The 24,035-nt window shown below is 57.1% G+C and overlaps 3 protein-coding genes across 4 annotated transcripts; all 3 read left to right on the top strand.

Moving 5' to 3' along the window:
- Nucleotides 1-496: 496 nt before the first annotated feature.
- Nucleotides 497-18,728, top strand: PRKACA (protein kinase cAMP-activated catalytic subunit alpha). 2 transcript variants are annotated; one of them, XM_059160213.1, is made up of 10 exons: nucleotides 497-764; nucleotides 8,192-8,253; nucleotides 8,731-8,859; nucleotides 12,325-12,423; nucleotides 13,394-13,476; nucleotides 14,252-14,378; nucleotides 14,480-14,575; nucleotides 14,672-14,794; nucleotides 16,874-17,038; nucleotides 17,440-18,728. In XM_059160213.1, the coding sequence occupies exons 1-10, from the start codon at nucleotides 719-721 to the stop codon at nucleotides 17,563-17,565; spliced, it is 1,056 nt and encodes a 351-aa protein (XP_059016196.1). In that variant the 5' UTR covers nucleotides 497-718; the 3' UTR covers nucleotides 17,566-18,728. The 2 variants fall into 2 exon arrangements, with proteins under 2 accessions (XP_059016196.1, XP_059016194.1); XM_059160211.1 differs by lacking the exon at nucleotides 497-764 and adding an exon at nucleotides 4,151-4,187.
- SMIM46 (small integral membrane protein 46) lies at nucleotides 4,194-8,183 on the top strand. Its single transcript, XM_059160214.1, has one exon. It carries the CDS (start codon nucleotides 5,622-5,624, stop codon nucleotides 5,892-5,894), a length of 273 nt encoding a protein of 90 aa, XP_059016197.1. The 5' UTR covers nucleotides 4,194-5,621; the 3' UTR covers nucleotides 5,895-8,183.
- Nucleotides 18,729-19,833: 1,105 nt separating the features above from the next.
- Nucleotides 19,834-22,885, top strand: SAMD1 (sterile alpha motif domain containing 1). Its single transcript, XM_059160210.1, has 5 exons — nucleotides 19,834-21,173; nucleotides 21,597-21,891; nucleotides 21,982-22,078; nucleotides 22,177-22,288; nucleotides 22,402-22,885. The coding sequence occupies exons 1-5, from the start codon at nucleotides 20,217-20,219 to the stop codon at nucleotides 22,558-22,560; spliced, it is 1,620 nt and encodes a 539-aa protein (XP_059016193.1). The 5' UTR covers nucleotides 19,834-20,216; the 3' UTR covers nucleotides 22,561-22,885.
- Nucleotides 22,886-24,035: the final 1,150 nt, after the last annotated feature.

Here is a 24,035-nt window from a genome sequence, read left to right as displayed (position 1 = left end):
AGGGTGGTGGGGAGGCCCTGGCGCCAACCTTGGCTGGCCGGCGGCCGCTGCCGCACTGAGCGGAGGCGGGAGACTGCGGCGCGTACGGGGCCAGGCGGGCGCCCGCCTGGACCGCCTCCTGGGCCTCGGAGCGCTGCGCGGCCACCCGCCAGCTTCTGCCGCCCCGCCCGGCCGGCCCGAGCAGTAGGCAGCATCTCCGCCCCGCCCTCTCACCCCGGGATTGACACTGAATGTCCTGCGGGGGGTTTGCCGGACAGCGCGCCTCCGCCAATTGGCGGCCTCGCTGGGCGGGCCACGGGCCCTGTCGCGAATCTTAGCCAGTCAGGTGCGCCGGCCCGCCCAGCTGAGGCCTCGCGAGCTCGCGAGTGGCCGGGCGTCCGCGGCGCGCGTCACGGAACCGAGGGCCTATCGCAGCTCGGGAGGATTGAGGAGGACCAATGGGTGGCGGCGTGGCGCCGTCACTCAGGACGGCCTAGGCCAATGAGCGGCGGGCTGCGGGGGCGTCACGGACAGCAGCAGCGGACTTGGGCTGAGGTTCCCGGGCGGGCGGGCGCGGAGAGACGCGGGAAGCAGGGGCTGGGCGGGGGTCGCGGCGCCGCAGCCAGCGCAGCCAACCCGAGGGGCCGCCGCCGCCGCCCAGCGCGCTCCTGGGCCGCCGGCCGCCGCCAGCACCCGCCGCGCCGCAGCTCCGGGACCGGCCCCGGCCGCCGTCGCCGCGATGGGCAACGCCGCAGCCGCCAAGAAGGGCAGCGAGCAGGAGAGCGGTGAGTGCCCGGGCCATGACCCCGATCCCGGCCCCGCGCTGCCAACCCCCGGCCTGTCCATCACCGCCTGGCCCCTCCCCCTACGCGCCCCCCTCTATTTCTCTCTGCTCATCCCCTCCCAGCTCCCCTTACCCCTGCCTGTCCAAGGTTTGGTCCCAGGGCCCGCAGAAGACCCCCGTAGGGGCCCCCTTGCCAAAGGCCACCCCCCACTGCAAAGACTGTGCCCCCCCCACCCAGCTGTCACTGCCAACCAAGACACGTATGACCGCTGGGGCCCCACATGGGGCCTTGTCACCACCCCACCCCCTCCTTTCCTGCCCCCTCTTCCTAGATTCTAATCCCTCCACTTCCTCACTCACCTCACCCACTGATGGAACTCACTGCCAGACCCCAACCCAGCTTTATGCCAGCTTGGGAGTGCTATAGGGTCTGCCCCCACCCCGCAGGGACCTTGGCCACTTAGTGACCACACCCCTCCCCCCTCCAGCCCCCGCCATCTTTCTCCTGCCCTTCCCCTTTTCACCTTATCACAGCCCCCCTCCAAACCCACGCTGCCCCCCTTAAGCATTTCCCAGAGCCACCTCCAGCATTATTTTTCCCTTCTGTGTCACTTGGCATGGGGGACAGGATCTTTCTGGGTCCCTCTGCCCCTCTCTCATCCTGTCACTCAGTCACTCTGCTTCTCTGCCTGTGTTCCCTCCTCCAAGCAAGCGTCTGTCCCTGACTGAGGTAGCAGACTGTTTATGAACCTAGAGAACTGCTTCAGTGCTTCCAAAGCCAAGTTTGAGCCCGTCTTGCTGGGATTTGTTGCATCTTCTTTCCTGGGTTTGGGGAGGGGGGTGAGGGGGGCGGCAACAGAGCTCCTTCCCATCTCCTGATATGCAGTGAGCCCTAGGCTTCTTGAAGTGCCCCTAAATAAATGGTCGTTTCACAACTGAGGCTCTGTCATTCACGCAGTCCCCAGGGCTTCTTCACCCTCTCCTGGCCCAGGATGAAAAGTGGGGTATGAAGTGTCTGGGTTTAGCAGGGCTCATTCAGCTTGAGCTGGGATGGTGACAGAGGGGACTTGATGCATGACAGTTGGAGAGAGTAGCAACTGACATCTAATGACTTGCTTTGCCAAGGGACAAATAGATTCTGATCATTCCCAGGGCTCAGCCAGAGAGAGGCCTGTTTCCCCCTCAGCCCCCAAATTATGTTGGTGTTGGCCTTTTCCAGCCAGAGAGACTCTGTATCTGGAAATGCCTTCAGAAATGGCCTCAGCGCCTTCCTTCCTCAGTTCTCCCAGCTCTTAAATTGTCATCACTCCAGACCTATAGCTGGACCTGAGGTAGGACCCCCTTCCAGTTACCCAGAAATAGAGCTGAAAGAGAGGCCGTGTCCAAATACGCCCTTCCCAATTTCTGATCTCAGACCCCAGCATCTGAGTTCTTTGAATGCCCCGTCCCAGAAGGATGCAGGCACAAAACCCAGGGAACTTTATTTCCACACGGATTCAAATGACAGAACTCAGAATCACCAAGCAGCCATGGAAAGGCCTAACATGTCACCGATGGGCGGGGGACAGGGAGGCAAGTGCCTGTAGCTGAGCACTTGATGACAGAGGAGCAGGTGGGTAGTGACCAAAAAAGGTCTGGGCATGAGCGTGGAGGGTACTAGGCAGAGGGGGAGGGGCTGGAGCCCCCAGCAGGTGAGGCTGGCCGGGAGGTAGAAGGTGGAGGCAAATTGTTATATACTGCGGAAGCTCAGTTGAAAGTTGGGGAGATGACATTGTCCTGGAAAACTTTCAAGGCATATCAAACACATGCATAGTGGGGCAGAGAGCCGCACCGGGAAAAGGATTCCGGAGGATCAGAGAGGCTCTGGAAGGAACCACTAATTCACTAGGAGAGCAGGCAGGCCAGACACCCAGAAGTGGACTCTCATGATGAAACAGAGCTACTGTTTACTAGGCATCTAGGATGTGCCAGGCTAAATGGTCTCCGTAGATCGATCCGCTGGAATGATTCTCATAACAGTTTTCTCCAAATTTTCCAAACACGCTGTCTTGAGTTTGACATAGATGATGTCAAAGACGCAGGATTTGCATCCAGATCCGCTTATCAGCTAACTTCCTAGACCCCAGAATTTCCAGACCCAGACATTCTCAAGCTGCCTCCTTGATTTTTATTCTATTCACTTATATTTTCTTAATTTAAAATAATAAAGTTTTGACCCACTTTGGTTCAGATGTAAAGTTTGATCTGTCCTAAGCAATAATATAAATGAAATCAGGAGATTGTTCTGCTGGTCATGTTCTCTCTGGTACACATTAAAATACAAACTGGAAAAGTGAAACTTCCTAAAATCATTCTGTGCCCTGCCAGGGGGACCCATGTCACACTTTAGGAAATGCCCCCAAGCTGTACGTCCTTCCAGAGGCTTATAGGGGCTCTTAGAAAAGGAAATAGGATGAGAAAGGAAGCCCCTTTTTGCTTTGAGGCTCTGAGTCCAAAAGAATGAAATTAGACAAAATATGCCCTCTTGTCACCAGGGTGCAGTGGGGGTGGGGGTGGGGGCAGTAGCCAGGCCAGCCTGTAGGGGGCACCTGAATTTCATCTGCCAGTTGCTAGCCTGACCTGGGTCAGGAAAATGCCCAAGCCATAGGAGGCACCAGTCAGACATCCCTCAGCCCCCCAGGCTCCTGTCTCCATGGCAGGAGACGGTGTCAGTTTCCTCCCAGAAGAGCAGGGATCTAGAACAAGCCCTGAGGTGGGGTGGGAGACATCGTAACCCAAAGATGCCAAAGCCATTGGTAGGGGTCCGGGGAAGATGCTAAGGAGCATATTAAAAAGACCAAGCCGTGGGCTCTGAGGAAGCTGGAGAACTAAGAGAAGGCTTCCCAAGAGGCCCAGGGACAGGCGGCCAAGTGGAGCTCAGGCCTTGGCTGGCCCTGGCCAAAGGCACCCCTGGGAGCTGGCCCACAGAAGGGGTGGGGCTGGCAAGAGGGAACCCCCCGATTCCCCTCCAGGTCCCAGGGACAAGCAGATCCAGGCTCTGGGAGAAGTGGCCCCAAGAGGCCCCTGGATGGGAAGAATGGCGGCCCTCTGACATCCCACAGAAGCCTATCTCAGAGCAGCAAGTGCCTTCTGTGCACTGGCAGTTGTATGGGTGCCCAAGAGGGTCCTGCCGAGTCAGCTTTTCCCTTAGCCCAGGAAGGCCTCCAGAACCTTGAGGGTCCTGTCTATCCCTCTGCTGCACCCACTGGTCCCTAAGTTGGGTTTTCCTTCCTCCCACCACCCCACAACTCCCTACCTCCTCTTACAGACAGTATTGGGGATGGGGCAGCCAAGCTGGTACAGCAGGTCTCATGAGCCTTCCCAGCCACCGTAGTCCTGGTGCCCTGAGAGGAAGACTGAGTGATGGCTTCCAACCCCAACGATGGTGAGGATGAGCCCTGTTACTATAGCAACTTCCCAGGCACTCTATGCCCCTCAAGCCAGGGAAGGGCTACAGTGGAGTTTCAAGAATAGGTAAAGAGGAAGAGTCTGTAGACCCTTGGCTGGCCCTAGAAACCCCTCCCTGACTAACCACCCTGAGCCTGGGGGCCTGGGGAAAAGAAGATGTATGGGCGGCCCTGTTCAGCCAAGGGGGGACGATCCACCCAGAGTGGGGCCCAGCTCAATTTTAGAATATGTGCTGCCAAAATGAGCACAGGGGGTTCCAGCTCAAACAAAGGCAGTGGGGTGGTCCAGCCCAGTGTGTGTTAAGTGTGTTAAGACTGGGGGTTGATTCAGCTCAGTGATGGAGTCCAGGTCATAATGGGTGATGGTTCAGTACAGAATGGGGGTCCGTCCGGCTGGGGAGTGATCCAGTCCAGAAGAGGGGTCCCATTCATCCATGTCCCAAACAAGTTTCAGAGGGCTGAGTGTTGCTGGACTTGTTGTCCGCAGCGTCTGAGGCTGGGCTCCTGCCTCCTGCTGTGGCCCTGGCTTTTGGACGGGTGTCTGAGGTTCCTTCTGTTAGCCCAAATAGAATCCAGACCAGAGTGGAGGCTGGGAACCACCCCTCCATCCCCCGTAGGAGACATGGCAAGGGTGCGGGTTTCATAAGCCAGCAGCTGGCTGGGTTTCCCTTCTCTGCCACTTCCTGTTGTCAGGAGGGGCCACGGGTGCTGGGCACTTTCAGAGAAGCTTCCACTGACCCTCCACTTTATTTGGGATGTGGAAAGAAGGAGGAAGATGGTCAAGGCTGCCTCCCCCTCCCCCCACTCCTAGGTTTAGTCTTTCGTTTCCGGTTGGACTTTTGTGGCTGAAAGCAGAGCCAAGCACAGGACAAGGTTTGACAGGCCAAGGACATCCCGCGATGTCAGTCCCCTCTCTGCCCCCACACAGGAGCAAGATAAATCCAGATATACCCATTTTTCTCTTGGGGCAGCAGGAATTGGGGGCTCCAGATTCAAAGAGCACTTAGGGGAGGAGATAGGGTGGCTCTTGTGTCTGCCCCGCCCCCCCCAATCATGCCTTTCTCTCCCATCCGCTCTTTCAGCTAATTAACGGGGCTCTGGGGCTTCTTTGGCCCCCCAGGGAGCCCCTTGCTGCTGCCTAGGCCTGAACCTTAACTCCTTCCCCTCTGCCCAGTGAGCACTGCCCTGGGCACATCCGGTGTCATCCGTTGGGTAGTTCAGCACCCACTGAGGAAGGCAGGACCTGGTGTCTTGGGAGCAGTGAAGTCCCTGGAACAGGAAGTTAGCTTTAGCACTCCACCCCTGGGGCAGCCAGGCCAGCCAGAAGGGACACCCTCAGGAGAATCTTCCCACTGCCTTCTGCCAAGGAGGGCCTTTGCGAACCCTGGCCAGCTGGGAGCAGGCACCTTTAAATGCTTCCCTGGCAACCAGCTCCTCCTCCCTGGTCCCCTGAGGCCCTCCAGAGGAAGCCAGCTCAGAGGCTTTGCGTATTCCTGGTTTCCCCGCAAAGGGAAGGTTCCAGGGAGAGCTCAGGGCAGCCTGGGATGGATGTGGGGTCAGGCAGTAGTCAGGGCAGTGACTCGGAGACCACCTTCCAGCTGTGGCTGCAGCTGCTCCTCTGGGCCCACCTGACTATCCGCTTTCTGGCCTACCTGCACCGCACCTTCTGGGTACCTAAGCCGTAGCCAGCACCCTGAGCCTCCCTGGCCAGGGCTTGATGGGTCTCAGATCACCCTATCCCTCTGCACCCCCCCATTGCACCCTCTGCTGGAAGAGGTAGGAAGCAGAGGTGAGTATGGGGGCTCCTGGCTGGGGTTCCCCAGTTATTATCCCTCTTTATCTGCGCATTCCTGGCACCATCCCCTCCCTTCCCCACTGTGCCCAAATCTGGCAAGCCAGTGGCACCAGAGGGGACACAGTCTGGGCCCTTTAGTTCTTTGAGAGTCTAGAGAAGAGCTGTACTAGGACCAAGGCTCCCGTAGAGCCTCTCAGTGGGGAACCAGCAGACAGCCAGAGGCAGGCTCACTGAGTCAGGAAAAAGCAGAATATGGTAATTCTCAGGAATGGCTGAGAGCAAACGGGGAAGCAGGACCAGGCATTTTCCTGGATTCTTCCCACATCCCTTTCTTCGCCCTCTTGGGCAGGCAAAGGTACCCAAAGGTGATGGGTACCCTCTCCCCCACCACCTTCATTCAGAATTCAGTGTGTATCTTTGGAGGTTTTCAAGGAAGGTGTTCTGCTTCAGAAGAGATTGTACAGGCGAAAGCATTGGACTTGGTGCAGCCCTCAGGCTCAGAGAGATCTGGAGCAGCGGACGGCCCAGCCAGGCACCAGCCTAGGACTCGTGGCCGTTCCTTGACTGCCCCCTGGCTGCCCAGTCCCCCATGTGAGGGTTTTCCTGACCGACAGTCTCGCCTCCATCTGCCACTCCTGCAACCCCATGGAAGGCTCATCCCTCCAAACACTGAGGCGAGTCTTGGGGACGGTGGGAGTGGCAGCCACCCCTGAGGCTATGTGGAATTTCTGGCGGTATGTCTGGGTAGTCCAGGCAGGTGACAGACAAGGCCTGAGTGCAAGCCTACACAACCCCTCAGGGTAGCAGGTGTCGCAGGAACATCAGGAGGCAGAAGACAGCTCGGTCTGTGGGCCGCCCTGGTGCACTGCTATCCGGCAGCAGCGAAACACTGAGTCTTGTGGGCAGTGAGGTCCGGCAGGCCACTTCGGGCCTGGTCAGTCTTCCCATCTGTACAAGGAGAGGAACAGCAGGTCTGACCCATCACGGTAGGAATCAAGCACAGAGAGCATTCAGCAAAGGACTGGCACACCGGAAGGGTCCCTGAAGAGCGTGCCTGGCCCCAGGGGTAGTTACAAGGATGGGTCTGTAATGTGAGAATCCACCAGGCTGTACATTTAAAGTTTGAGAGGCCAGTGTACCCGCCCCCCAGTATTTCATACCTCAATTTTCTTAAGTACTTAAGAACAAGATCAGTAATTGCCATTGATGTGGCATTAACCCCATACCAGCCACTGTCCAATCCTTTTTGCCAAGGTTAATTCATTCATTCCTCACAACCACCCTACTAGGTCGTTACTAGTATTACCCCCACTTTCCAGTTGAGGAAAACTGAGGTCAGGTCAGTAGCCTAAGGTTGCACAGCTCATCAGAGACCAGACCGGGATTTGAACTTGATCTTGTCCCAGTGTTCCAGCCCTTAGCTGCTTTACTGGACTCCTTCTCGGCTTTGGCAAGAAGGCCTTTTTTCCAGCCTCAGTTTCCTAGGGCTTTAAATGGGAAGGATGAATAAAAGGAAAGTTGGTAGGCGAACCAAGTGAGCAGGCGCGTACGCCAGGAGGTCTTCACTGCTAGCTGGATGGTGATGTTCACCGTGGGGTGCTGAAGGGCCCATAGGGTATGGGCATCGGGCAAGGCTCCCCTTGAACCAGCTCAGAGGAAGTTCCCCTGGACTGGCAAAGGCAGGAACGGGGCCAGCTGGGGGCCAAGGCAACAGCTGAGCCCCCCAAGGGCGCTTGCTACCCGAGCCCCAGAGGCCTCCACCCAGGGCCCAGCCTCCCCAGAGAAGGGGCTGGAGGAGCAGCCAAATCCCCAGGCTATAAATATCTTGGTTGGCGTCGGCCCTGGCCGTGGAATGTCGGTCAGAACTGGAGCGAGTGGGGGTGGGCTGGCCTGTGCGTCACTCTCTGTACCCCTAAGAGTAACCCCTGAGTCACCTTGCACCCCATTTGGGACGGAGTTGAGTCTGTATCCCACTTCTCCGAGTAAAGGCAGGCCCCAGCCCGGATCAGGGTCCCCCAAAGCTGCCCTCCAGCTCAGCCGGGGTACCTGAAGCTGCTGGGATAAGGGCAGTCTCTGGGCTGAGACAGCTACACCCCACTTTGCACAAATGAGCGTTTCCCCAGGAATGGCTTCGGCCCACCCCGACCAGATGGGGTTTCTAACCAATGTTCTCTCTGTTCCTTTCAGTGAAAGAGTTCTTAGCCAAAGCCAAAGAAGATTTTCTTAAAAAATGGGAAAATCCTGCTCAGGTAAGTACCTGGGATGCAGAGCCTTAAGAGGGGAGAGCTGACGGGCCCCTACCCTCCAGCTATGTCCCTCTCACATGGTGAGGATTTTTCGGGCCCTGTGGAGGGGCTCCAGACCTGACTGCATTTGCCCCCTAGGTGCCAGTGGGGGCTCCTGGGCGGAGGCACCCAATCACCCACTGCCACGCACCTCCACCCCACCACCCCACCACCCCTTCCACCTGGTGGCCCCTGCCCCCCATGCAGCTGCCAGCAGTTCCTGGGCCCCGGGCCAGGGCCGGATCTGGCCCCTGCCACCCGCCTTAAGGAATGTGTCCTTCGCCATCTTGTTTTTCCGCCCCCTGTCCTCCCCCCCCCCCCCCCGCCATCACTCCACCTGCTCCCCAGGGCCCCCTCTGCTGGTAGCAGAGGGGGCCCTGGACCTTGGCCTTGCCCCCACTCCGGGAGGGTCCCTGACCCTCACAACCCCTTCTTCCACAGAATACAGCCCATTTGGATCAGTTTGAACGAATCAAGACCCTCGGCACAGGCTCCTTTGGGCGGGTGATGCTGGTGAAGCACAAGGAGACCGGGAACCACTTTGCCATGAAGATCCTCGACAAACAGAAGGTAAGCACGGCCCATCCCGGGGGCCACCGTCCACCCACCAGGCCTTCCTTCAGCCTGTTCCCACTGCCTGAGCAGTCTTCCTGTCTGTCATTCACCGTTTCCTGAGCCTTCCTAATGTGCCAGACCCAAGGGCCAGAAGCGCCCATGCTGCCTTCATGAAGCTTCCCCTCCAGACCAGCCTTTCATGGGAGTCCAGGCTGTGAACATGGGTTCAAACACCTACACGGTACCAAGGAAGCCAGAAGTCTTCCTGGGGAAAGTATTGTGTTTACACAGACCTTCCTTCCTTCTTTCTTTCTTTCTTTTTACTTTATTTATTAGTGAGATAGCAAGAGAGAGCACAAGCAGGGGTGAGGGAGTGGAAGGAGCAGACGGAGAGGGAGAAGCAGACTCCCCGCTGAGCAGGGAGCCCAAGGTGGGGCTCCCTGCAGGGCTCCATCCCAGGACTCTGGAATCATGACCAGAGTCATCATGGCTTAACCAACTGAGCCACCCAGGTGCCCCACACAGACTTTTTTTTTTTTTTAAAGATGCTATTTATTTATTCAAGACAGGGAGAGGGGATAAAAGTGGGTAGGAGGGTCAGAGGGAGAGGAAGAAACAGACTCTCCACCGAGCAGGGATCCTGATGCAGGACTTCGTCCCAAGACCCTGGGATCATGACCTGAGCCGAAGGCAGACGCTCAACTGACGGAGCCACCCAGGCACCCCATAGACCTTGTTTCTTTTTTTTTTTTTTTTTAAAGATTTTATTTATTTATTTGACAGAGAGAGATCACAAGCAGGCAGAGAGAGAGGAGGAAGCAGGCTCCCCGCTGAGCAGAGAGCCCGATGCGGGCCTCAATCCCAGGACCCTGAGATCATGACCCGAGCCGAAGGCAGCGGCTTAACCCACTGAGCCACCCAGGCGCCCATTTATTTCTGTAAATATTTTTGAGACCCTACTCTATGCCAGGCACTACCGTTGGGTAGCACTGTTTAATAGAAATGTAATATGAGCTGTGTATGGTTTGGATTTTTTTTTTTTTTTTTAAGATTTGATTTATGGGCGCCTGGGTGGCTCAGTGGGTTAAGCCACTGCCTTCGGCTCAGGTCATGATCTCAGGGTCCTGGGATCAAGTCCCGCATGGGGCTCTCTGCTCAGCAGGGGGCCTGCTTCCCTTCATCTCTCTCCGCCTGCCTCTCTGCCTGCTTGTGATCTCTCTCTGTCAAATAAATAAATCAAATCTTTAAAAAAAAAAAAAAAAAGATTTGATTTATTTATTTGACAGAGATCACAATTAGGCAGAGAGGCAGGCAGAGAGAGAGAGAGGAGGAAGCAGGCTCCCTGCTGAGCAGAGAGTCCGATGTGGGGCTCGATCCCAGGACCCCAGGAACATGACCTGAGCCGAAGGCAGAGGCTTTAACCCACTGAACCACCTAGGCGCCCTGTATATGCTTTTAAATTTTGTAGAATCCCCCCCTTTAAAAAGTGAGAAGAAACAGATAGAATTAATTTCAGAAATGTGCTCTAGTTAAGCCAGTATATTTATAATATTAAAATTTCAATGTATGTAACCAGTGCAAAAATACCATTAATGAGACATCTCTCTCTCTCTCTCTCTCTCTCTCTCTCTCTTTTTTTTTTTTTTTTTTTACTGTATTAAGTCTTCAGAATCCAGCATGTATTTTACACTTACATCTCTGGTCAGATGTTCAGTTTTCACTAGAAAGCAAGAAAAAGCAGAGAAGTTGGAAAAGCAAATTCACATAGCCCGCACTGGGGCGCCTGGGTGGCTCAGTGGGTTAAGCCGCTGCCTTCGGCTCAGATCATGATCTCAGGGTCCTGGGATCGAGTCCCACATCGGGCTCTCTGCTCAGCAGGGGGCCTGCTTCCTCCTCTCTCTCTGCCTGCCTCTCTGCCTACTTGTGATCTCTCTCTGTCAAATAAATAAATAAAATCTTAAAAAAAAAAAAAAAAAAAAGAGGACACATAGCCCGCACTGTTCCAGTCGGGCTTAAATGTCACCGAGTAACTGGTCTCAAATGTCCCTTTTTATTTATTTATTTATTTATTTTAAAGATTTTTTATTTATTTATTTGACAGAGAGAAATCACAAGTAGTCGGAGAGGCAGGCAGAGAGAGAGAGAGGGAAGCAGGCTCCCTGCTTAGCAGAGAGCCCGACGTGGGACTCGATCCCAGGACCCTGAGATCATGACCCGAGCCGAAGGCAGCAGCCCAACCCACTGAGCCACCCAGGCGCCCCTCAAATTTTCATTTTAGGGGCTCCTGGCTGGCTCAGTCATTAAGCATCTCTGCCTTTGGCTCAGGTCATGATCCCAAGGTCCTGGGGTTGAGCCCCACATGGGGCTACCTGGTCGGCGGGAAGCCTGCTTCTCCCTCTGCCTACCTCTCCCTCTGCTTGTGTTCCCTCTCTCGCTATGTCTCTCTCTGTCAAATAAATAAATAAAATCTTTAGAAAAAAAAAAATTTCAGGGACACCTGGGTGGTTCAGTCAGTTAGGCCACTGCCTTCTGCTCAGGTCATGATCTCTGGGTCCTGGGATCGAGTCCCGAATCGGGCTCCTTGCTCAGTGGGGAGCCTGCTTCTCTCTCTGCCTCTGCCTGCCACTCTGTTTGTGCACGCGCACTCTCCCTTTCTCTCTCTCCGACAAATTAAAAAAAAAAAATTTTTTTTTTTTCATTTTAGAAACTTAAAATTTTAAACTCAGCTCACCAGGCACCTAGCCACATCTCAGGTGCTCAGCATCCAAATGTGGTAGTACAGACTCACCAGACAGTGCCGGTGTGGACCTGTAGCTCACAGCTGTGAGCAAAGCAGGAGGAGCCCTGTGGCACAGCAGATCAGAGCTGACCAAGGGGCCAGCCTGCCTGCAGGCAACATGCAGGCCTGACCCGGATTAGCAGTGGTTGACCTTGGGCAAGTCACTTCCCTTCTCTGTATCTGCCAAAATCCCATGCTCAGAGCACATGCCCCTCAAGGGCTCTTGTCATTATGTGTGAGGCGCCTGCTGGGGACAGCTGAGGTAGAATGAGCCTGGGGTTTGAATGGCTGTGGGGAGGGTGCTCTGGATGCAGGCAAAGTGTTTCCAAACATCTCTTAGGTATCACTCCCGCTTGTCTTTTCTGTTTCAGCTGAGCTGGCCTTTCCTCCAGGAAGCCTTCTCTGACTCCCCCATCCCCCTGACCTTACCAGGCCTCTTATCTGGGTATCCACAGGCCCCAAGCTTCCCACACCATGCTCTGACCCCTCTGGACCATGAGGCTTGGTGACACGTGTTCTTGCCCTGAACCTGCCATGCAGGGACAGGCAGCCTCTGCCTTCTCAGTGTGTCCTCACTGTGCCTCCAAGCCCAGTGCCCTGTGGGCACTCAAAGGACCCAGCCCAGGTACCCCTACTTCTGGGCATGGGGGAGGAAGAGGAACTTCTCAGACCCTCTCTGCCCTCCCTTCCCACCTCTGCAGGTAGTGAAGCTGAAACAGATCGAGCACACTCTGAATGAGAAGCGTATCCTGCAGGCAGTCAACTTTCCGTTCCTCGTCAAACTCGAGTTCTCCTTCAAGGTGGGGTCCCGGGGGCCGGAGCCCCTGCTAAGTGGTACAGCCTTGGGGCTCCCAGAGCTAGGATGGGGGCCGAGGGCAAGGCAGGCCTTGAAGGAGAAAGAAGGAGAGTCCCAGAGGAGGGCTGCTGGGGGCAGGAGTCCGCCTTAGACTCTGGTAGCCCCACATTCAGCTCCTGGGCCCACCAGCTTCTAGCCTGCGACCCTGGCTGACATCCCTCCAAAGCAGCTCCCCGACACCCACCTGCAGCCCAAACTCCCCACGCAGCCTGGATTCAAACCCCGGTTCTGTGCACTTCCAGGCTGTGTAACGCTGGCGCGGGACCTCCCTGCCCTGAGTCTCAGTTTCCTTGTCTATAAAATGGGGATCACAACACTCCCCACCTGATGGGGTGGGCATGACCATTCCGAGCACAAAGTGAGTGCCCTCCATGAGCTATTTTGGGTGTTGTCCTAAGCTGTGACAACAAGATCTGGGAAAAGCTATTCAAGGCCTGAGACCCAGACAGACCCCCATATGTGGCTTCAACCTCTGCTGCTACCTTCTTAAAATCTGTCATAATTTTTTTTTAACAAGGGGCTTCACATTTTTATTGTGGGGCCCCACAAATTCTGTAGCCCATCCTGGGCCCGTTTTACAGGTGACAAAATTGTAACCTCAAGCTTTGGGCAAGACAGTTTCAGACGTGAGGCACCATGGAGTCCTCTCCTCAGCCCAGGCACGCTGGCTGGGCCCCTTACACCCCACCTCCCGGCCCTCACCTTCACCCCCTGTAAGCAGGATACCTGCTGCCCCTTCTTCTTCACGGGGCAGAAGGAAATGAGAGGGAAGGCTCAGGGAGAACAGCGTCTGGAACTCCAAATGGGCTTCATATGGGAGCCAAGATTATTGTTGTGCCCCTATTTTGGAACACCCACCACGTAAGGGCACCAGGCTTTCGGATGGGGCCCTGATCCGCCGCTGTTTCCCGTAGGACAACTCGAATTTATACATGGTCATGGAGTATGTGCCTGGCGGGGAGATGTTCTCGCACCTGCGGCGGATCGGAAGGTTCAGGTGAGCTGGCCAGGTGGGGTCAGGTGGGCCCACAGGTGTTGTCACATGACCGAGTCATCTGGGGGTGTGAAGTGGGCTCTCCAGATCTGTCCAGGTTCGTGTTGCCTGTTGTTCTGAGCTGAGGAATCTGTGGTTTCTCAGCCCCCACAAAACAGAAGTAACACAGTGACTTGGGGCTCCCTGTTTAAGTGGGCAGTTATAAAATTCATGCTATCTTTTTCCTTAGTTACATAGATAAGCACTTTACATACAACAGAACTTATAGGTGTTCAGTGTTTTGACAGTCACATACACTTGTGAAACCACCACCCAAAATACCATAGAAAACATTTCCTTCACCCCAGAAAATTCCCTCGAAGCCCTTTCTTGGCAAATTGCCGCCCTGAAGAAAGCAGTTGTCCTTTCTGGTTTCAAACGCCATAAATGTGTTTGGTCTGGGTTTGGACTGGATATAAATGGAAATCACACCGTTCACATTCTTCTGTTCCTTTTTTCTCTTGCTCACGTAATCACCTTGACATCTAGCCACGTTAACTGTATTCATCACTTGTCCCAGTGGTGGCGGTGGGTGCGATCCCAGTGTGCGAAGCTACCACACACTCTGGTTGTGTTCCTCTGTTGCTGGACATGCAGCTCTTTCCTGTGTGGGGCCCTGTTCGAAGAAGTCTGCTCTGCTTATGTATTTGGGGCAGCTCTAGATCATTTGGCGGTGGGCAGGTCATGCTGGGCATAACCACCCACGCTCACCTGTCCTCTCCCCAATTGTCCCCACAAGTGAACCGCATGCCCGCTTCTACGCGGCCCAGATCGTCCTGACCTTCGAGTACCTGCACTCACTTGACCTCATCTACCGGGACCTGAAGCCGGAGAACCTCCTCATTGACCAGCAGGGCTACATCCAGGTGCCCACCAGGACGGGCAAGGGGCGGACCCAGGTGGCCTTGGGCTGGATCTTCTCTGTCCCTCCCCACTTCCTGGCAACAGCTCGTTCTTGTGCCTGCAGGTGACAGACTTCGGTTTCGCCAAGCGTGTAAAAGGCCGCACCTGGACCTTATGCGGGACCCCTGAGTACCTGGCCCCAGAGATCATCTTGAGCAAAGTAGGCACCTCCCTGTCCATCCCCCCCTGCCTTGAGGCCTGCTCTGCCTGCACCCCCTCCTTGCCCTCCTCACACCGTACACCCCTCTCACTCTAGGGCTACAACAAGGCTGTGGACTGGTGGGCCCTAGGGGTTCTCATCTACGAGATGGCCGCTGGCTACCCGCCCTTCTTCGCTGACCAGCCCATCCAGATCTATGAGAAGATTGTCTCTGGGAAGGTGAGGCCTGGATACGGGGGCTAAGCCCCCAGACAGACCGTTCCCCACCAGTTCTGCTCACCGTGGAGCCCTGCATATAGTGTCAGAACAATCTAGAAGTTCATTAAGTTAGGCCAAGCAATGAAGCTGGGTGCACCAGCCACACTAACAGGCCAGCACCTCACACAGCCTCCCCACCTAATCCTGGACCCATGCTGCTGATATTTCCAGAGCTTCCAGAACCCCAAGCCCCACCCAAACGCCTCCCCTGCCTGACCGGAAGCTCTGCTTGCCTCCAGTCATCCCACTGAGCATGAGTTTTCACAAGTTTCACAGCAGAAAAGCAACCATGTGCAGCTCCTGGGTGCCACTCGGGGCCCTTCAGGGTCACTTAGGGGAAGCGGCCCACGTCTTCTCTCCCAGATGCAGATTTGCTGACTCTTCGGAGTGCAGGTCGGGGCAGCAGAGCTGTCACAGAGCACAGATGTGCTCCCTGTCACACAACACACCCCCCTTCGCTATACCCGAGCACTTGGAAGGAGTGATGAAGCTCATGTTTGGAGAGCATCATCACAGGCCCCAAGGGCTTGGGACAGGGTGGGAACCCGACCTCTGCTCTCAGCTCACCACCTTGCTGGGAGAACTCAGCCATCTTTCCACCTGGCCCGGGAATTAGTAGAAGCAGGTCCCAGCTCAGCCTGGGGGCGTCAACCTGGCTCCAAGTCCCAGCTCAGCCACCCATTGACTTTGAAACCTCGGGCAAGTGCCTGTGCCCCTCTGAGCTTCACCTTACCATACGAGAACTGGGGAACCAGACACTTGCCTCTCTGAGAAAGAAACCAGCTGCAATGTGGGGTCACTAAAAAGGGAAAGACGAGGTGTGTGCCACCAGGCAGAAAAGAAATTGCAGGGAAAATGGCCCAAAGTGGGGGAAAAGAAAAAATAGGCAGTTCTGAGGAGGAAAGAGAAAATAAGCATAACTCCCTTCTTTGTAGCATTTTACAGTTCCCACGCACCCTGCGCAGTATTCTCTCCCTTGTGCAACTGGAGGCAGGGACAGGCCCAGAGAGGTTAAGGGCCATGGCCAAGGTCATACAGTGTGTAAGATGTAGACCAGTGCTAGAACTTAGTTCTTACGGCTGTAAATCCAGTAACTACTTGTGAACAAGACTGGGGAAGTTTCTGGAAGAGTTGAAGTGAGCCTTAAAGAATAAAAGAGTCTTAGCTATGGGGAGAGAGGGGGAAACAAAAACAGTCATTCCTCTCATAACCATGAATATTTCAGAAGTCCCCTGACCCTGGCAGAGCTGCCTTAGGAAGCAGTAGCTAAGAATGCAAGTTCTGAAGTCCAGCAGACCCAAGGTGAAAGCCCCCTTGTCCCACTCCTCTGTGTGACCCTAAACAAGCTGTTCAACACATCCGAGCCTCTCTCCTCTTCTCTGAAATGGGAACCATCGGAGCGTTTACCTTAGAGCAGCAGTTCCCAAGTGGCCCCCAGTCCAACAGCATCAGCATGGCCGAGGAACAGGCTAGGCACAGGTTCTCAGATGGCCCCAACAAGCTTTTTTTTTTTTTTTTAAAGTCTTTATTTATTTATTTGACAGACAAGAGATCACAAGTAGGCAGAGAGGCAGGCAGAGAGAGAAGGGGAAGCAGACTCCCCGCTGAGCAGAGAGCCCAATTCGGGTCTCGATCCCAGGACCCTGGGATCATGACCTGAGCCAAAGGCAAAGGCTTTAACCCACTGAGCCACCCAGGCGCCCCAAGATTTTATTTATTTGACAGAGATTGAGAGCACAAGCAGAGGGAGCAGCAGGTAGAAGGAAAGGGAGAAGCAGACCTCCTGCTGTGAGCAAGGAGCCCAACCTGGAGCTCAGTCCCAGGAACTTGGGATCATGAAATGAGCTGAAGGCAGTTGCTTAACTGACTGAGCCACCCAGGCACCCCCCAACACACACAAGCTTTTTTAATGGGATCCTAAAGCACATTCAATTTAAAGGTTCTCCACCCAGTAGGACTGTTAGGTGGCAAAGGCAGCATTCTGGGATTTCTCGACTCCAGGCAAGTCCCCCACCCTGTCCTTGTTAACCCCCTCTCCAGGTGCGGTTCCCATCCCACTTCAGCTCTGACCTGAAGGATCTGCTGCGGAACCTGCTGCAGGTGGACCTCACCAAACGCTTTGGGAACCTCAAGAATGGGGTTAACGATATCAAGAACCACAAGTGGTTTGCCACAACTGACTGGATCGCCATCTACCAGAGGAAGGTGGGCCACCTCTTCCCCATGCCGCCCCTCTTCCCAGCGGGTGCAGAGGGTTTTGAGAGGAGGCCTTGAGCCAGGGAGGGCAACTGGTGGAGAGATGGAAAGGGAAGTGACATCTGAAAATGGGCCACAGGCTCTGAGCCAGTCCAGCTGAGGGGACTTAGAGCAGTGGGGTCTAGAAGTGGGATCATTTGGCCACTCTATGACCTTGAGCATGAGACATCCCTCTGGCGAGCTAGGTATAATGAGATTCTTAGGTCATCAAGGTGAGTTGACATCCTAATGTTAAGCTGAGACCTGGGTCATAGTAAATTATCTCATGAATGTTAGTCCATTTACATTTATTGTTGTAAGGATAATTATGTTGACTACTGAGGTCTGAGTGGTTCTTGACCCCTCTCCAGGTGGAAGCTCCCTTCATACCAAAGTTTAAAGGCCCTGGGGACACGAGTAATTTTGATGACTATGAGGAGGAAGAGATCCGAGTCTCCATCAATGAGAAGTGTGGCAAGGAGTTTACTGAGTTTTAGGGGTGTGCCTGTGCCCCCATGGGTTTTCTTTCTTTCTCTCTCTTTTTTTTTTTTTTTTTTTTTGGTGGGGGGGTGGGAGGGTTGGATTGAACAGCCAGAAGGCCCCAGAGTTCCTTGCATCTAATTTCATCCCCACCCCACCCTCCAGGGTAGGGGGAGCAAGAAGCCAGATATTCAGAGGAATGGAAACACCAGCTGCTCTCCCTCAATCCCTCACCCTCCTGCCCCTCCCCACCGCTTTTGCCTTCCCCCTCCCCAGAAGCCCCTGACCCAGCCCACTTCTGCCTGTTTTAAATGAGTATCTATGTTCCAGTCAGACCAAGTCTTGCTGGTGTATTCAGGGACAGGGTGTGGAAAGAGGGGCCCAAACTTAACTCCATCCCCACCTCCCCAAACCACAGGCATCACCCACTAAGGGCAAATGAAGGAAAGGCCAGCCTTCTCTTCAGAGCAGTCATGCCTGGAAAGGAGAGATTTTAGTAACCTGTTGGGTGGGCTGCTTGCTAGAATTTAAAAAAAAAAAAAAGTATAATCTTATTTAAGTTCCACCAGTGCCTCCCCACTTTCTTCCCCTACCCTTCCCATACTTCCCCCTTCCCAAATCCATTTTAACAAGGCTGGGAAGCAGACTGAATTTGTAAAGGAAGGAGCTGGGGTCCAGACCTCCGCCCCAAGCTGCTAATCTCCTCTGCTCCTCTGTCCACCTCCCCCCTACCTTGGGGGTTCCCCTGGCAAGCCTGGAAGTAAGCCCCTGTCCCCTTCGGTCCCAACAGACCTTTCTTCACCTTTGGGCTTCGGCCAAGACCTAGAAAGCAGCTGCCCCCTCCCTGCCAAAAAGGAGTTGTCCCCCAAAAAGATAGAAGGGGAGCCCCAAGCCCAGATCTTTCCTCCCACCAGCAGTACCCCCAAACTCTGATTTTACTCTCAGCTAGATTTTAATGCCCAGCCTCCTCTCTGCTCAGTTGGGAAGGCAACTCCCGCAAAAGAAGGCAAAGCCCTCCTCCCGCTCTTGGCCCCGGGTTCAAGGCCAGGGTTTCTGGGGAGGGGCTGCCTGTTTTATTCACCCAGCAGCCTCCGCCCTCTCCTCCCATCCTGGGCGCTCCTCCTCTGCTTAGCTGTCAGCTGTCCATCACCCTTTCTCCCCCACCAATTTGTGCTTTTTTCTCTCTTAAAAGTGGGGAACCACCCCATTCATCCCCATATTTGTCCCTCTCATAACTTCTCCCCATCCAGGAGGAGCTCTCAGGCCTGGGGTGGGGCCCCGGGTGGGCACGGGGCAATTCAACCTGTGTGCTGCGAAGGACGCGACTTCCTCTTGAACAGTGTGCTGTTGTAAACATATTTGAAAACTATTACCAATAAAGTTTTGTTTAAAAAAAAGTGTCGGTAGTGTTCCCGACTTCGGTCACCCGCCCACATACCCCCAGGGGTTTGGAAAGAGAATTTCGGACCCCAACGTCCAGGCTGATCAGGATCTGGCCTAGAGTCCTTGTAAAACCGGGTTTGGCCAGAATTCAGCCACTACCCCGCCCCGCAGGAGAAGGGGGCGCCAAACTGCCCTTTGACCCTGGACTCAGGGTCCCCACTCTGCGGCGCGCCCCCTCGGCGTCCAGCCCTCGGCCGAGAGGGCGCTCTAGGGAGACGCTGGGGCCGGCGCGCCGGGAGGCCGAGCGGCGGCGGGGGCGGCCCTGGCGGGGGGGGCGGGCAAAGGGTGGGGGAGACCGTGCGCGCCCCCTCCCCGCATCCTCCGCGCGGAGCGCAGGGCCAAGCGCGCCGTTGGGGCGCGGGGGCGGCGACAGTCCGAGGATCCCCGCGGCGCCTGGCGAGCGCAGCGGCCCGGCCCGCGGGCGGCGAGTTCCCGGTAAGTGCGGTCCCGAGAGCGGAGCGCGCCGGGGAGGCGTGGAGAGGGGGGCTGGGCGCCGGGGACGTCTGGGTCCCGCGCCCAATGGCTGGAGGGCGGCCGAGCGCCGCCCGCCCGCCCCGCCCGCCCCCTCTCCCCTCCCCCCGGCGCTCCCCTCCCCCTCCCCCGCCCGCCGCTTTCCCCCGCCCCCGCCCCGGCGCCAACTCCACGGCGCCTCCTTAAAAAGCGCGCGGGAGTTGTAAGGGGGGGCCGGAGCGAGCCAGAGTGAGCGAGAGCGCAGGGTAAAGGGGGCGGGCGGGGGGCCCGGGCTCCACCTTAAAAGCGGGCGCGTGGGGGTGGGAGGGAGGAAGGCGGGCGGCGGGGAGGAGGGAGGGAGGGAAGGAAGGGGGGCCGGAGTGTCCCGGGCGCAGGGCGCGCGTGCGGCGGCGGCGGCGGCGGGGAGGGGCCGGCCGCGCCGCGCTCCCCTCCTCCCTCCTCGCATCCCCGGCCCCGCGCGCGCCCAGCAGAAGCGGGTCTGTGTGTGCGTGCGTGCGAGTGAGTGAGTGTGTGCATATTTTTTCCTCTTTTCTTTCTCACTGTTTTTTCTCTCTCGCGCTCCCTCTCTCTCGCTTTTTTTTTTTTTTTTTTTTGCAAAGAAACAGCAGCGCCGCCGCCGCTCCGCCGAGGCGCTGCGCCCCCCGGGGGGGGAGGCGGAGGAGGCGGGCAGCGGCGGAGGGAGGGGAGCCGGGGAGGGGGGCGCCGCGCTGGGAGGGAGGCAGCGCGCACGGTGCAGCCGGGCCGGGCGGGAGGCATGGCGGGGCCCCCGGCCCTACCCCCGCCGGAGACGGCGGCGGCCGCCACCACGGCGGCCGCTGCCTCGTCGTCCGCCGCTTCCCCGCACTACCAAGAGTGGATCCTGGACACCATCGACTCGCTGCGCTCGCGCAAGGCGCGGCCGGACCTGGAGCGCATCTGCCGGATGGTGCGGCGGCGGCACGGCCCGGAGCCGGAGCGCACGCGCGCCGAGCTCGAGAAACTGATCCAGCAGCGCGCCGTGCTCCGGGTCAGCTACAAGGGGAGCATCTCGTACCGCAACGCGGCGCGCGTCCAGCCGCCCCGGCGCGGAGCCACCCCGCCGGCCCCGCCGCGCGCCCCCCGCGGGGGCCCCGCCGCCGCCGCCGCCGCGCCGCCGCCCACGCCCGCCCCGCCGCCACCGCCCGCGCCCGTCGCCGCCACCGCCCCGGCCCGGGCGCCCCGCGCGGCCGCCGCTGCCGCCGCCACAGCGCCCCCCTCGCCCGGCCCCGCGCAGCCGGGCCCCCGCGCGCAGCGGGCCGCGCCCCTGGCCGCGCCGCCGCCCGCGCCCGCCGCTCCTCCGGCAGTGGCGCCCCCGGCCGGCCCGCGCCGCGCCCCCCCGCCCGCCGTCGCCGCCCGGGAGCCGCCGCTGCCGCCGCCGCCACAGCCGCCGGCGCCGCCACAGCAGCAGCAGCCGCCGCCGCCGCCGCAGCCACAGCAGCCGCCGGAGGGGGGCGCGGCGCGGGCCGGCGGCCCGGCGCGGCCCGTGAGCCTGCGGGAAGTCGTGCGCTACCTCGGGGGCAGCGGCGGCGCCGGCGGCCGCCTGACCCGCGGCCGCGTGCAGGGGCTGCTAGAGGAAGAGGCGGCAGCGCGAGGCCGCCTGGAGCGCACCCGCCTCGGAGCGCTCGCGCTGCCCCGCGGGGACAGGCCCGGACGGGCGCCGCCGGCCGCCAGCGCCCGCGCGTCGCGGAGCAAGGTGAGCGCGCCGGGGAAGGGGGGGTTGCCGCGCGGTAGGCAGGTGCGGGCGAAGTTGGTGGCGGGGCGCGAGTCCCGGGAGGAATCGGGCGGCGGGCGGCCCTGGCTTTTCGCGTCTTAACTGCGGGTTCGGCGCATGGTGACCTTGGCAAGTGACTTAATCTTGCCGAGCCTCAGTTTCCTCCGCTTGTAAAACGCGACTTAATAGCAGTAGCGACCCCTTGAGGTTGTTGAGCGAGTTTAGTGAGATTTGGCTACTGAGGGCTTTATTAACACAGAGCCTGGCACGGACTGAATGCGTAAAAGTTAGTCCGTGTTGATATTAAAGGTGGGTGTTAAGCACACCACCCGGTCCTGGATCCCAGGGACTGGGCCCAGGGCCAGAACAGCTACTAACCTTTCCTGCCTCTCTCCCCGGCACCAGAGAGGTGGAGAAGAGCGAGTGCTTGAGAAGGAAGAGGAGGAAGAAGACGAGGAAGAGGAGGATGACGAGGATGATGTGTCTGAGGGCTCAGAGGTGCCTGAGGGTGACCGTCCAGCAGGTGCCCAGCACCACCAGCTTAATGGCGAGCGAGGCCCTCAGAGTGCCAAGGAGAGGGTTAAGGAGTGGACACCCTGTGGACCCCATCAGGGCCAGGATGAAAGTCGGGGGCCGGCACCAGGCAGTGGTACCCGCCAAGTGTTCTCCATGGCAGCCATGAATAAGGAAGGGGGATCAGGTAAGGATCTCTCTGAGTTGGAGGGATTGCCTGGTGGGGAGGAACTGAGCCCCAAGACAAAGCCACAGGCATATGTGTTTTCTTTCCCAGCCTCTGCTGCCACTGGGCCGGACTCCCCGTCCCCTGTGCCTTTGCCCCCAGGAAAACCAGCCCTACCAGGGGCCGATGGGACCCCCTTTGGCTGTCCGTAAGTTGGGGTATTTGAGACACGGGGGTGTTGCCTTCATAGGTGTAACAGAACCAAGGGAGTATCGCTTCTCACTGGTTCCCTCTGTTCTGACACAGCTCCGGGCGCAAAGAGAAGCCAGCTGACCCCGTGGAGTGGACGGTGATGGACGTGGTTGAGTACTTCACTGAGGCCGGCTTCCCAGAGCAGGCAACAGCTTTCCAAGAGCAGGCGAGTTCCCAGCCCTCGGTGTGCCCCACTATTCCAGGGCCTCAGTGGGGGTCAGCTCTCACCCTGCTCTCACCCTGCTCTCACCCTGCTCGCTCTTTCTCTGTCCCACCCAGGAAATCGATGGCAAGTCTTTGCTGCTCATGCAGCGCACGGATGTGCTGACTGGCCTGTCCATCCGCCTGGGCCCAGCCCTGAAAATCTACGAGCACCACATCAAGGTGCTGCAGCAAGGCCACTTTGAGGATGACGACCCTGATGGCTTTCTAGGCTGAGCGCCCAGCCTCGCCCCAGCCCCAGCCCATTCCAGCCCCCATCTCACCCAAGACCCCCAGAGTCCAGGAGCTGGATGGGGACACTCTCAGCCCTCATAACAGATTCCAGTGAGGGGGCATTCCTCCCTATTCATCTCTCCCTGTGTTTCCCCAGCATACACACATCTGGCCCCCAGCACATCCTATACTCCATGATAGAGGAGTGTGGGGTGAGACCGGGCCTGCTCATGTCACCCCAGGAGGCTAGCCCTCCCCTCAAGTCTAGGACATTTTTGAAAAAAACAAAAAAAAGAAAAAAAGAAAAACGGGGGCTTCCTATCTCCCCTAGATCCTCTTCAGTTCAGCCAGATGTTTCCTATATAAATGTTCTGTTCTGCCTATTCGTTTTGGTGGGTGGCCTTTCCTCTCTCCCCCACCACCCATGCCCCATCCCAGTCTGCCCTTGGGAACAGCTGGGGTGGGGTCTCTGGGTCTTCCTTAACCCTCTCCTTTCTTTCTGTTGGTTGTCGCTCCAGCTGGCTGTATTGCTTTTTAATATTGCACCGAAGGTTTTTTAAATAAAGTTTTAAAAAAAAATGCCAGTTCAATTTTATGAATGGAATGGGGGGAGGAGCTTGAAGAGCTATGGGCCTCCTGGGAGAGTCTAGGGTTCAGACAAAATTGTTTGAGGAGGAAGACAGGTAGTGTGTGGGGCTGCCTGACAGCCAGCTAAGATAGGAAGTGCTGCAGGAGAGCAGGAATATTTGCCTAGTTGGGTCACCTCCCCATGCTCAGAACAGTGCCCAGACACACAGTAGGTGCTCAAATATTTGTTGAGTGACCGGCAGCTAACTAGGCTTTATGAGCATTTTCTCGGTTGTTCTCTCTGCAGCCCCATAGGCAGAGAGCTCATAAAACACCACTTTCTGGAAGAGGCAACTGGCTCATCACAGCAAAGATGCTTGCTCAGGGTCCCAGGGGGTGGGGTCAGACACCTGTCTGAGTTCTTTTACACAGAGTCTTTTTAAGTGTAATTAATGTATTTGGCTTCCTAGCTGTATGTCTGTCAGCTTTGGCACACCACCAAGAATCTAGTTTCTAAGTGTTGGGGGCAGGGGTCTGTTCTGGACCCATGGTAGGGTCTCCAGGCCTCCCTGTCTGGGCCAATTAAAAGGAACGGAAGGGATGAGATCATGGGACCCGCACCTTTTTCCAAGTGAAGATTTTTAGTATTGTTACCAGTTGGAACAGCTACTGACATCACAAGTCCCTGCTAAGTTCAAATGCAGTTTTCCAACTCCATTAGAGTTTCTTAAAAAAAATATAGAGATTCGGGGGCCAGAGTCAGACTCTACGCAGCAGGGACGTCCTCCCTTCATGTACCTGCACCCCCGGTTTGGAGGCTCGATAAAGACCCCTCTTCCCTAGGAAGCCGCCTAGAAGAAAAGTGCTGGCCCCCCCGGGCGGCACCCCAGGACGGGACCGCGCCAGCACCG

The sequence above is a fragment of the Mustela lutreola genome, chromosome 2, assembly GCF_030435805.1.
Source record: "Mustela lutreola isolate mMusLut2 chromosome 2, mMusLut2.pri, whole genome shotgun sequence".
Taxonomy (NCBI): Eukaryota; Metazoa; Chordata; class Mammalia; order Carnivora; family Mustelidae; genus Mustela; species Mustela lutreola.
The sequence above is the reverse complement of the archived record's forward strand: the minus strand, read 5'-3'. Positions and strand labels throughout refer to the sequence as shown.